The sequence below is a fragment of the Quercus robur genome, chromosome 3, assembly GCF_932294415.1.
Source record: "Quercus robur chromosome 3, dhQueRobu3.1, whole genome shotgun sequence".
Taxonomy (NCBI): Eukaryota; Viridiplantae; Streptophyta; class Magnoliopsida; order Fagales; family Fagaceae; genus Quercus; species Quercus robur.
Genome location: NC_065536.1, coordinates 33425216 through 33439154, shown reverse-complemented (window position 1 = coordinate 33439154; position 13939 = coordinate 33425216). Strand labels below are relative to the sequence as shown.

General features: G+C 38.4%; 3 protein-coding genes across 3 annotated transcripts; 2 read left to right on the top strand and 1 right to left on the bottom strand.

Moving 5' to 3' along the window:
• Positions 1-3762: 3762 nt before the first annotated feature.
• LOC126717845 (defensin Ec-AMP-D2-like) lies at positions 3763-5831 on the bottom strand. The gene is made up of 2 exons (XM_050419773.1): positions 5678-5831; positions 3763-4209 (listed from the first exon to the last, which is right to left on the bottom strand). The coding sequence occupies exons 1-2, from the start codon at positions 5739-5741 to the stop codon at positions 4040-4042; spliced, it is 234 nt and encodes a 77-aa protein (XP_050275730.1). The 5' UTR covers positions 5742-5831; the 3' UTR covers positions 3763-4039.
• A 3887-nt stretch (positions 5832-9718) lies between these two features.
• Positions 9719-10369, top strand: LOC126719548 (uncharacterized). Its single transcript, XM_050422085.1, has 2 exons — positions 9719-10078; positions 10235-10369. Exons 1-2 carry the CDS (start codon positions 9719-9721, stop codon positions 10367-10369), a joined length of 495 nt encoding a protein of 164 aa, XP_050278042.1.
• A 243-nt stretch (positions 10370-10612) lies between these two features.
• Positions 10613-11068, top strand: LOC126719547 (uncharacterized). The gene has a single exon (XM_050422084.1). The coding sequence runs from the start codon at positions 10613-10615 to the stop codon at positions 11066-11068; it is 456 nt and encodes a 151-aa protein (XP_050278041.1).
• Positions 11069-13939: the final 2871 nt, after the last annotated feature.

Sequence of the window (13939 nt, the reverse complement as noted above, 5' to 3'; positions counted from 1 at the left end):
AAGTGTACTGCCACCCTTGTGACATAAGTATATTACGGGTCCGTTTGGATTGAGCTTATTATTGCTGAAACTGAAAACTGAAAACTGAAAACTGAAAACACTGTAGCAAAATAATTTTTAAATGTGTAAATAGTGTCGTGGGACCCATGAACAGTACATGAACAGTGCACGAATAGTGTTTTTTGTCCCCTGCACAGTGATTTTACTGTTCACTGCAGAGCAAAAAAATAAAAATAAAAATAAAAATAAGGTATGAAAACGCAGGGCTGAAACGCAACTTTCAGCCCTGCCCAAACGCTCACTACATCAAACATTGTCACCCTTAATTATCTGTTGTTATTTCTTTGAAACCAGGGCATGCAGCTTGTTTTTAAAAATGAGACTAGTCTAATAATTAAAGTTTGAATAAATTTTATATACATATATAATTATAAATAAAAGGAAACTTTATAAAAGTGTAATATAAGCTAGAGAAAAGCCACTGAATTCATCTTTGATGGGGGCAAAGGGCAGAAATCTTCATCTCAGATTGTCATACAGGTTAGTGGATTTGCCCACACATTAATTGGTAGAAACTCAATTTAGATGGAAAAATTTGCTAAATATTACCTAACCAAACTTATTTAGTTATATAACACTTTTTTGGAACTCAAGTTCCAAGTATTATGTTCCATCAGATTGTCATTATGGTCAGAACTCAAGTCTAGTAAACTCAAGTTTCACTTGGAACTTGAGTTTAACAAACTCGAGTTCCAAAAAATATGTCACATAACTAAATAACTTTAGCCTGGTACTTTTTTCATAAGTTATTCCTAAAATTATGTTATTTAACAAAAAATGCCGAATTCAGATTCTTCTCTAGGAAATCCTGGTATGGCCGGGGAAGGTGGACTTACAAGGAATGCTAACAAAGATTGGATTAGAGGATACACTAGACCTATTAGGAATACTACGAGTGTTGCAGCGGAGTTGTGGGCCTTGAAAGATGGTTGTGGGTTCTTATTTTGGACAATACCCAGGCCTAAGTGGAATTAAAGATCCTAGGCCCCTAAAGAGCTTTGTACTTGTTGTTTGGTGGAGTAGGCTTGGTTCATCATAACTTTATTGGGCTGATTACGAACCAAGTTGTGCACAAAACATGGATCATACAACACATACATATTCATACATACATACATACATATATAAATAAATAAATAAATATATATATATATATATTGTAAAGAAACAGTAAAGAAATAAAGAAAAAAGGTAAATAGAGACGTTTAGGATCCTCAGAAAATAAAATGATATTTCATTATATTGAGTTTTAATACATTGGGCTCTTCTTTCCACTGGGATAGGCCACAAGGTTCAAATAAGTTAAAAGTCACAGACTTAGATAGCTCTTTGTAGGCTTCTAAGATTTGTGAGGTTTGAATCCCTTTGAATTCAAGTGTATCCTCTAGTGCTTATCTCAGGATCCCTCATAGTGTTTTCCCTCTTCTCTCATTTTTTGAATTTTAAAGAAGTATTTCAAAGGTTTTTTTTGGCTCTAATTAGTTATTGCTAAATGAATTTTGCTGATGGCTTGATCCTCTTTTATAGTACATTCCTAAGGTTTTTGGTGTGCCATTGATTCCCTCCATTTGCTACCCTAGATACTAGAACCAATATTATGTCAGCAACATTAGTGGCTGGTCTTTCCTTATTTTCTTACTACATCCTTCTTTTGAGGTTTCCCCTTAGAAAGTTCCCAACTGACCTTCTTCTTTTGGGAGGTCCTAAAGGCTGACTTTCAATCTACTCTTCCCAAAACTTCTAGATGGACCTTTTCAAACCCCACCTTTTGGCTGCTTCTACTTTTTTCCTTATCTCTAAATGGGTAGATTCCTTCATATCAAGCTGAAAGATCCTCAGCCACATTCCTTCATGATTCAACTTCTTGCGCTCCTCTAGGTACCAGGCTCCCTTTAATCAAGTATTGATTCTGAAGTCATCAGCTTTTTTTTGAGTCATAGGCAGCTAATAGGACATGCCTATCTTCGTTCCTTATGTCCATAAGCATGCTCCCTTGAGCTGTCCAAATCCCAACTAGCTCTTTTCTACATTCCCTAAGGATCCCCCTGGTTTTGGAAATTCCAAGGTATCTTAGTCCTGTCCCTTTCTGAGCTCCTCGAGAATTCTTCTCACAAAGGCTAGGCTGAGCCCCTCTTTTCCTTTTTCTCCTTTTCTAAGGCCTAGGGCTTGCCCTTCCATGGCTTGGGTTCCTTTTTTCTTATTTTAAGTGGGCTTTGGATGGCAGATTGAGCATTCCTTATCTTGAAGGGCCCTTTAGCTTTAGATTTTAATACTTGTGATATTTTGAACCTCAACAATGGTATAAACCTCTGAATCTACCAGTTGTTAAGATTGAATTGGAGGCTAAGTTGGTGGTTGATCTACTGAGCAAAGCTGAAGTGTCGTCTAATGCTATTGATATCATTCAGGCTGACTGTAAAGAAAGACTTAGTCAAAGTCCCATGGTTAAAATCCAACCCTATTACAGGGAAGCCTGCACTAACACTCTTGCTAGAAGAAAATCTCTACTCTCTTAAGATTTTGTTGTTTACTTGGAGCCTCCTTTGGAGGTCTCTTTGCTGCTTAGTTTAGATGTTGCTGGTGTTTTGTATAACTGGACTGTAAGCTTCAATGGGGCACTTTAGTTTTTGTTAATGAAAAGCCTCTTCTAACCAAAAAAAAAAAAAAAAAGGGTAAATTTCAGATAACTACCCAGAGAATCGAGGTAATACCAAACACATCCAAGACAATTAAAAAGCAACAATTTTGGTCCTTAAACATAAACACGGTTGTCATGCCTGTCATGCCGTTTGTTCACTCCACCTAAAACAAAAGCTGCACAACTTTTTTTCATTTCCAAGAATGAATGTTCAGAAAGGTACCCACACTCATTTGTTCCCGCCAGCCTAAATGCATTTTGCAAATTCTTTGTGTTTATCCTTTCATTTCCATAAAGATAAAGGTCTTTACCTACCAAAAACTATAACTTAGACGATGAAAAAAAAAAAAAACCAAGATTAAACGCTAGAAGAGTCAAAATTTCCAAGCAAAAGAACCAAGTTGCTAAAAGAAAAACCTACAAATGAAACCGGAACAAAAACTAAATCAACTATTTTTCAGGTAATTTATACTTCTTTCGTTACAAGCAGTTTAGCTATATTTTGATATCAAGAACTAATTTGTATCTTTCTTCGTATTAAAACTTGAACAGAAATTCTCCTTCTCTTTGTTTAGTCCCAATTTTTTTTTTTTTTTTTTTTTTTTTGAGTGAGAGGTGAAATTTTAACTCTGACGAAGTCTAAAAAGAGACATTGAACCAACTTGGGTTCTTTTCTTCTAGTTTATATTAAAAGCCCTATGTTGCTCTTGGGAAGAGCAAAAATGATGAAAACGTGTTGGACTCAAATGTGAGGATTTTGGCCTGGCGGAAACAGACGGTGTGGGGTACATTTTCTGAACTTGTTGCCTTGGAAATGAAAAAAAATATGTTGTGCAAATTTTGTTTTGTGTTGTGAACAAACAGCTTGTATCAGCGTTTGTCTTCTGGGACTAAGATGGTTGCTTTTTAATTATTCTAGATGTGTGTTTGGTATTATCCCAAACTCCGGGGTAATTATCTGAAATTTACCCAAAGAAAAGAAAATATGGGACTAAAGCAGGCTTTTAAGAATTCGAAGCTGTTTCTCACCAAAAAAAAAAAAAAAAAGGGATTCGAGGCTCAACTGAGTCTAATACATACGCACACTCTGACTCAAAGAGACACAGAGACACGCATAATAATACATTAACATTATCCGAGAAAACGATAGATTACAAAACCCGATGAATCACACGATAGAAGAGTACGAATCCCCCCTATACAAAGTAGGGTCTTATTATTCTTGGGACACACTAGGTAAAAGAAAAAGAAAAGACAAACCATATCGCATGTTATTCTTGGTTCACACAAGCTAAAAGGAGATGATATCATAATCATCTTCTAGCTGATCTCAGACACACACTAACAATGTTTAGTGCAGAAGCATCGGCGGCGGAAGCCCCGGCATTGGCCGCCATGAAAGCCCTCCGTTTGGCAGACAGAAGCACAGTTACTCTTCCTCACACATGGGCCTTTGAAGCGATGGCTCTGTGACTCACATGTCCTAGCTTCGGCTACCATTGGCCCCATCTCTGCTCAAACACCAAAATAATTCCTAACATTACTTTTTTAGTAGTGGTAAGTGTGGCAACTATGTATAACTTTCACTTGTACTAACAAATATTTGAAACGATTATAAGAATATAAGATCCACACTATCTTTTAGCATGATAGCGTGGAAACTACAGATTAAAACCGGATTATGAGAATGTTTGCCCTTTTATCTTTAATAAGATTTACCAAAAGAATAATATTTGTGCCACATGCCACAATTTACCCAACAGTGAATTATGAATAGTAAAGAAGTCAGGGTAGATCCACTGACAAATTACGGCACAAATGGTACTTCTTTACGTGACACTGATGACACTGACATAGCTCTTACTAAACGGGCCCAAATCTTGAAGACTTGGGATTTCGTGCAACTGACCTTCATCAATATCTAGATTTCTTACCTTTATAATTTGTCATCTTCAAACCCCAAAATCATAATTTATTTTACTATAAATAATTATTTGTCAATTGTCTTGACAAAAATATTCCTAACTGGATTTGAAGGAAATTTTAATTTTAACCATGAAAAAATTTATATCATTGTTTTTTAATGTGTGTATTTATATTGCTCAATTTTTAATGTATAACTATATATAACTATAGTCATTATATTCACTACAGTTCTTCAACCCAAAGTTATATATCTATTTTCTTTATAAAAAAAAGTTATATATCTAGATTTGAAATTTTCTAAAATTTAATAAAATTTTAAAAATATAGTAATCTTTTTAAAGCGTGTTTTACTTTATTAGATGTGGCATAAATAATATATAATCATGTATGTTTCATAAAATCAAAATTAAAATTTTGAAGAAGTAAAATTTTCATTATTAAAATAAAAATTGAGCATATATATTCTAGGAAGTCCCAAATTAAAAATGAAAAATCATCACACTTACTCTGAGAAACAAGATTTCAAAAGTCTCGTCTTTTTTTTTTAAACAGCAGATTAAAATTTTTTTATAAAAGTACTATTTTTGTTTCCTCAAAAAAACAACTATTTTGAGATAAAAAATTTATCTAAACAGATAATTCATTTTCTTTATTAAAAAAAAAAAAAAACGTTCTTATTTTCTTTAAATGATTTATACTTTCCATTTTATTTTCCCTCAAATCGAGTTTCTTTCACAAACTTTTTGAAAGAAATGGTCATATGCCATCAATGAATTTATGGACCATGTGAAGAAATGACTACGATCAAAATCTCTTTAATGAAGCTTGAGGAGTTGGCTAGACAAGCTTTTCCTCTCCTTTTGTGGGGATAAAGGAACACACGCAAAATACAAACACAGCTCAGAGTTACTTCACAAGTGCCTTGTCAACCATATATGTTTGCAGTTTGCACTATGCAATATGTTATATACTTAACTCTAAGACAGATTTAGAGCTATATATATGTGTGTGTGTGTTATGTAGAAAGGAAATAAGTGTATGAGAAAGAACAACCTGTGGCCACAAGAAGCAGCAGCACGACGAAAACTGTGGAAAACACACGCATGGATCGCTCCATCTCTTTTTCTTCTTCTTGTTCTTCTTTCTTCTTCGAATGTGTGAGAGCTGCTGAGTGCTGTTGCAAGAAAGGCAGCTAAGCAAGGCCTTTAAATAGGCGTTTTTTGTTTCTCAAAAAACGATGAATATCCTTGGTATTTCACATTTTAATACTTTCATCGTTTCTTTTCTTTTCTTTTTAACTATTGTGATTGGAATATTAATTTTAAAACAATCCTAATAATAATTGTTTTTTACTGTTACAGTGTAAACAGAATTTAAAAGTCTATTTTTTTATGATAAAATATTTTGCCTATTAAGTTGATTGAAACACACTATTATAATAAATTACTAAATAATTATAATAATAAAAAATGACACATCTCTAACACTGCTTTTTTTTTTTTTCTTTTTCTTTGATGGGCTGTAACATTGCTTTTCATTGAACTCGGAACAACATATTAATTTTACTTGATAATTTTTATTTTAAAAATTGATTCAAAGTCAAACAAAATACTCCATATCTGTTAAAAATTTAGTTAACTTTGAATATTTAAATTTACATTCCCTTTAAATTTAAAGTTTTACATACATGTCAACTAAAATTAATTTTTTAAAAAATAGAAATAAAATTATTCTAATACAAAACTAAACTGGTTTTTTCTTTAGTGTTGGGTTTTTTTTCTTTTTCTTTTTCTTTTTTTTACCGCTATAAATTATAAATGATGGATAAAAAAATTATCGTTTAAAGTAAAAAAAAAAATTAAAACAAAAGGTGACAATAAATACGCCTGAATTTGTCATTACCACTCTGTCTGTAGTACTACTTTTTGCTTTATTTTTGATCTGTCATCCACGGCTTTTTGTTCATGGCTGACACTGACACTTTTCTTTTTTGTAGATCTAACGCGCCATCGCGGTGTGCTTGGCTGCTTGCTTAATTTTGGTATTGGATGTGAAATCAATGTGCTGGCCGGTTCTCTGTTTTTACAAACTGGGATAGAAATCCTCAATAATTGTCGGAATAGACTGCACTGTATCACCTAGTTACATCCGAGGTTGTACAAAAATTACTATTTTTTCATTTAAAAGTATTCCTTTATCTATTATATTATTTTACTTTATAATATAATTAATATCTTAGTTTTTATTTTTTTGTACAATACGATAAAATAATATAAATCAATACAATAAAATAATATAACTACACCATAAAATGTTATAAAATAATGCCTTACACGCAACCGAAAAGAAGAGAGAGAGAGATGGGTGAATAAAATAATGTCTTTTAAGTTTAAAATTAGGCTATATAAGAGCACTAGCATTGGGGTGTAAGAACATTCATAACAGTAGAGTTATTTTTTTAGTCATTTGGCACCATAAAATACAACTTTATCTATTTTAACTACTTATTTTACCAAACATCCAGCAGTAGTTGATCTATTTAACTTTTAACACAATAAAATAATATAAATATCATAATAAAATAATATAAATATCACAATAAAATAACATATCTACTACAATAAAATAATACATCCCACTAAAAAAAACACCGCAAACCAATCAATGCACAATCCACAGCCACTATTAACCAAGAACAATCACCCACAAAAACCTTTCAACTAGCCACATCCACCTCCACCACGACTCCACTAGCAGCAACCTCTATGTGACAACCACAACCCACGACAAGAAAAAAGAAAAAAAAAAAAAAAATCAAACCACCACCAAACCCAGAACAGATCGGTGATGAAGATGAAGATTTGCGTGAAGATGAAGATCAACGACAAACCACGACACCACCAACCTTGCCAGACTTGCTCCTCCTTACCAAACAGTCATGACCCGGAGTCGAAATTTTGTCTTCTGATTCATCTGTGTCAATCTCTGGTTTTGGAGTGGCCGAGTAGAACCGATATAGAACTGATAGTTTGAAAGTTTGAGAGAGTTTGATGATTTGAGGAGAAAGGGTGAGAATGAGAGCACAATAGGCAAAATGAGCAAAAAAGAAAAAGAAAAAAATATATTATTTTAATAGACGTAGGAATTAAAATAATATTTCTAACTTTTAGCTTCATTTTGGCTTCGTACGGAAGCCTAAAGCTAAAATTTTTTAGCTTTACATACACTGCTGTGGGAGCATTTTTTATATTTTGATGAAGCTAAAATAACTATATAGCTATTTAGCTTCATTGTTGCTAGTGCTCTAAACACCCTCCAGGTGCTATTTTACAACCACAACCTCAAAAAGCATGCTCCATCTGGGTATGGGTTTCCATAATATTTTACAACCTGTGAATAGTTGGTTCTTATATATAGAACCAACTGTTCACTTGGATGTAAAACAAACAATATTTTTTAATTGAAAATATCTGATGTTCTCTCTCTTCATTCACGTATAGCACTCCTCATCTCATTCATTATCTCACTCTTCTCCCCCTCTCTCCTAAGCCGCTCAAACAGTCTTAGTCCCTCTACCTTTTTTTTCACTTCATTCTTCACCCAGTTACTCTCTCCCAAGACCAAGGCTGGCCCAAGCATTTTGGAGGCCTAAGGCAAAATCTTTGTGTGGGGGCCAGTTACTCAGGAGGTACTGTTAAGGCTGTACTAACTGGACCTATGGCCCAATCTGAGGATATTAGCTAATCCGAGAATATCCAGATAAGATTATAAGGAAAACGGAATAAAGAGAAAAGTAGAGATAATTTAAGATAAGTCCAACGAATGTCCGAGGAGAAAAGCCATCTCGGCAACAAGGGTCCGAGGTCAGTAAGAGTGTCATATCATCATAGACTTTCTTCGAAGTTACATCACAACTAAGAGTTGGACGTTGGACAAGGGGTAAGAAAGGAGAAGAGCAACAAATATCTTCAAATAGATGCTACCTCCGCATTAAATACCTCCCAACTAACTCTTTAGCCTCATTAATGTGGAGGTGATGCCTAAACAGTGGTCAAGCAGCTTTACAGCTACTAGTTTATGGTTCTAGGAGGTGTTAGATGGGACAGGAAGGAGTTCCCATAATCTAACCTACACATGTATGGCAGGGATGATACCAAGATTGTAGTATATAGCATGGGAAGATATACTAAAAAAGAGATCAGAGAAAAAATCAAGCAATTTTTACAATAAGACTGTGAACTCTTGTAACTTTATTTATCAACAAGACAATATAATATAAGCTCCTTAGGCCACTCCGAGGACAGACTTTCTTATCTTACTTGTGTTTAATAGCCTTAAATTAGCAAATTTTATCGTTTTTCTTCTGGAGTAGATCTAGTTGTTTCATCCACGCTCTACAAATTTATTGTTTGGGCTTCTTGGGCTAAAACCTAATCCCATATTGGGTTCAATCCAATTACAGTCCTTACAATTGGTGCCGTTTGTTGGAAGAGCTTGATCTATTCTAAAGGAGATTCGACTATAACGTTCACGATGGAGGAGGCAGGTCCACACCAGGCAGCAGCAGGACCACACCAGGCAGCAGCAAAACCACACCAGGTAGATGTTAATCTACATCAAGTAGAATCAAGAGGTTCTCAGCATAGCAATCCGCATAGAAGCCTTGAACAGAGAGGAGGTCGTGAGGGAAGTGTGCACACAACTCATACTAGTAAAACTCAATCTCGAGGGAAGAGCCATGTTTCCTATGCAAAGAATGACAGAGATATGCAAAGTGAAATCAACGAGTTGAAGAAGGAATTGCGTCATGCTCGGCGAGGATGTTCATCGCCCAGCTCCACAGTCCTCGGAAGAGACAAATGGTGCTAGTTATCCTACAACGAAGAGCACCACCATAGACGTAGATACAAAAGCCCGCCTTGCAAAGGCTTGGGGAACGATGCCATGAACAAGGCACTGAGTCAAGTTTCTAAGTCACCCTTCACACGAAACATAGAAGATGCGAGTCTTCCTCAGCAATTTCATCAACCCACGTTCACCATTTATAATGGTTGAACAAACCCGGTAGAACATGTCAGCCATTTCAGTCAAAGGATGGCCGTTCACTCCAAAGATGAGGCTTTAATGTGTAAGGTCTTCCCATATAGCTTGGGCCCAGTAGCGATAAGATGGTTCAATGGTTTAAAGGCGAATTCTATTGACTCCATTACGAAACTCACTCGGGCTTTTGGTGCTCACTTTATTACTTGTAGCCAGGTCCCTTGGCCTTTGGGATCCTTATTATCCATGTCCATGCGGAAGGGTGAGACTCTTAAGGCTTATTCAGATAGATACTGGGAGATGTTTAACGAAATAGAGGGAGATTATGATGACGTGGCTATTAGCACTTTTAAGGCTGGTCTTCCAACCGAGCATGATTTGAGGAAATCTCTAACTGGTAAACCTGTTACCAGTGTACGCCAACTGATGGATGGGATTGACAAGTGCAGAAGAGTAGAAGAAGACCAACTACAGGGGAAAGGAAAGGCTAAGGTGATCCCTCAAGAGAGGAGGGATTTCAGGTTGGACCGATACAATAATAACCGACCTCGGAAGGACTTTGTTTGGCAGTCAGGATCTGCCAACACTCAGGTGTTTAACGCTGTATTTCGAGAGCCAGTGCAACAGGTACTGGAGAAGATTAAGAATAAGCCGTTTTTCAAATGGCCAAATAAGATGGCAAGAGATCCAATGAGACACAACTAGAACCTTTATTGCCACTATCATTAAGATCATGGACACACAACTGAGGATTGCAGAAACTTATGGGAACATTTGGACCAGTTAGTCCGAGAAGAGAAGTTGAAGCAACTCTTGCATCATTCCAGTGGTCGGGTAAGCCAAACGAGCTCGGAGTTTCGGGGAGATGCTTCTTCAAGACTCCCCCTTAGCATAATAAACGTTATTTTTGCCGCCTCGGGGAGGACCAGATCTTGTCCTTCCAAGGTGATGTCGGTATCCCTTTATCCGACCGAGGAATCTAGTTCAATGCCTAAGAGAGCCAAGATAGGCGTCCCGTTAGTGTTAGATTTTTCAGAAGAGGACAAAGTCGGAACCATACAGCCCAATGATGATGCTCTAGTGGTTACGCTGAGAATTGGTGGGTATAACGTGAAAAGGGTAATGATTGACCAAGGCAGCGCTACTGACATCATGTACCCTGACTTGTATAGGGGGCTAAACTTGAAACCTGAAAACTTAACAGCCTATAGTTCTCCTCTGGTGAGTTTTGAGGGCAAAATGGTTGTCCCAAAAGGTCAGATCAGATTACCTGTGCAGACCGGCACAGATGTGGTGGAAGTGGACTTCATCGTCGTAGATGTTTTCTCTCCCTACACGGCCATTATGGGCAGACCCTGGCTTCATACCCAAGGGCCGTCTCCTCTACTCTTCACCAGAAAATGAAGTACCCATCCGAAGACCAGGTTTTGGAGATAGTAGGAAATCAGACTATAGCCAAACAATGCCTAGTAGCGACTATCCAACATCGGCTTGAGGCGGAGACCTCGGCCACCGCTGATAATGGTTTATAGCAATCAGAAACCCCAGCGTTGCCCTTCAATGGTCTAGCCAACGAGCCGAAATGTGAAGATCTAAAGAGGGTAATCATTGGTGATGATACGGAGAAGTTCTTTTAGGTTGGAGCTAAACTGCCTTTGCAGGAGAGGGAGCAACTGGTTGAATTCCTCAGAGAAAATGTTGATGTGTTCGCGTGGAGCACGTATGAAGCCTTGGGTGTAGACCCAAGTTTCATCTGTCATCATCTAAATGTTAACCCTTCCATCACCCCGAAGAGACAGCCACCTCGGAATCCGTCAAAAGAGCACGCCGAGGCTATCAAAAATGAAGTAACCAAGCTCAAGCAGACAGGGGCTATTTTTTATCCTCAATGGTTAGCCAACACAGTAGTGGTGAAAAAGAAGACTAGGAAATGGCCTGTGTGCATGGACTTCACAGACCTTAATAAGGCCTGTCCCAAGGACCCTTTCCCCATGCCTCGAATAGACCAATTGGTGGATGCAACGGTCGGTCATCCTCGGATGAGTTTTTTGGATGCCTTCCAAGGATATCACCAAATACCGTTAGCATTGGACGATCAAGAAAAGATAGCTTTTGTCATTCCTATTGAAAACTATCACTACAAAGTGATGCCTTTTGGTTTTAAAAATACTGGGTCTACTTATCAACGGATCTAAGATGTTCAAACCACAATTGGGCAGGAACATTGAAGTCTATATCAATGATATGGTTGTAAAGAGTAAAGTGGTGTCTGAGCATGTGGGAGATCTTACGAGCATTTTTGGAATTTTGAGAAAGCACAAGTTATGTCTGAATACTTCAAAGTGTTCATTTGGTGTAGGCCCCGGAAAGTTCTTGGGCTACATGGTGACTCACAGGGGAATTGAGGTGAACCTAGATCAGATTAAGGCCATTAACGACTTGCAAGCACCTCGGAACCCCAAGAAGGTCCAGAAACTGACAGGGATGACTACTGCTTTGAATCGATTTATCTTCAGGTCAGCTGATAGGTGTAGACCCTTTTTTCCTTTTACTGCATAAATGGAAAGGATTTGAATGGATCGAGGAGTGTGCTGTAGCATTTCAGCAGCTGAAAGAGTACCTATCTCGGCCGCCCATTATGTCCAGTCCTGAGGTGGATGAAGTTCTGTTTGCCTACTTGGCGATAGCCTCTCATGCGGTAAGTTTTGTTTTGATACGAGTAGACAGTGGCATCAAATGTGAGAAACTCAAGTTTGAAAATTAAGTGTCTCACACTCAATTTCCAAGTGCATTTTCAAATGGCAAAATCGAGTCCTCTGGACTCGAATTGTTAGTGTACGGCACCGAGATCCCAAGACCCATATGGGCCCTGGGCTTAGGCCCAATGGAACGACCCCATCGCCCTAAACCCTTCTTGAAACTGCCTTCATAAAGAACGAGTTTTGGGCCTCGGATCCTGAGCTGCGCTCAGCATAGAACCTCCCGAACAATCATATAAACCCTGTCCGGGCAAGTCATGGGATGCTCGGGGAACATCATTACCGAGCAGATTCGCCTGAACTGGAACCAAATTCCAAGGCCACAATTGTTACATCTCACTCTCACCTAAACACCCACTTAAAACAGATGATATTGGACCATCAATTGCACTAGCGATGGCAGTAATCATGATCTCTCCACTAACCTAAGCTATAAATAGCAGAAGTTGGGGAGGATCAAGGGGTTCAGAAAAAAGGAGTGAAAACAGTCATTTAGAGAGGGGAGGAACACTACTTTGAGTCTCTGTGCAGAGAACGACCCAAAGTAAGAAATCTTGAAGCCCACCTTACAAATAAATTGTGAGCCCGAGTGAGGTTGAGCCCAACAGTCTCGTTTTAGGCTTGCACAATTAGCGCCCACCGTGGGGCTCTCCTACAAAGCTGTGGTTCGACTGAGACTCAAATAAGGGAAATGTCCGAACGACATTCGGGAGGGCGTGCCGAGAGTGGTTCCGTGGGATCTTCTTGGGGGTCCACATGGCGGGAAAGAAGACAGAAAAGGCGCGAGGATAGGGAGCGCCTGCGAGGAGATGAAGAGTCTGGCCTGGGAGAAGGGTCGGATCAGACCCGCCGAACAGTGTTGGGTGTCTCGGGACACAGGTAGTATGATGACAGAGACCGAGAGCTGGAGCGGTTGCGCAGACTGGTGATGGATCTAGAACTGGAAGCAAGGGGTCGACGCCAAGAAAGGGACCGCCACCACCGACAAAGGAGAAATGATGGCACGGGAGATCGGGGCGAAGAGATCTCTAGCCAATCCGGTACACGACGATTCCAAAACCAATCACCCTCTCAAGAATCGCACCGGCGTAGGAATCACTCACATTCCTGAGAGACACGTCACTGCCGGAACCGTTCGCGTTTGCATGGATACGAGGACCGAGGGTCTGATTCGCCAGAGGAACGGCGACCCCACAGTGCTGCCATGGACGCCATGAGCCGAGCCTTACAAAGGGCTGCTTGGTCAACATTCTCAGATGAAATTGAACGGGCCCCTATACTGAGTAGATTTACAAGACTGCCATTCAATTCCTACGACGGGAAGACGGACCCTGTGGAGCATGTCAGTCATTATATCCACATGATGTCCTTGCATGCACACAATGATGCCTTAATGTGTAAAGTATTCCCCTCCAGTCTCGGTTCCACGGCCCTGAGATGGTTCAACGGGTTACGAAAAGGCTCCATTCGTAGTTTTGCCGAGCTAATTCAAGAATTCGGCAGTAAATTCGTGACA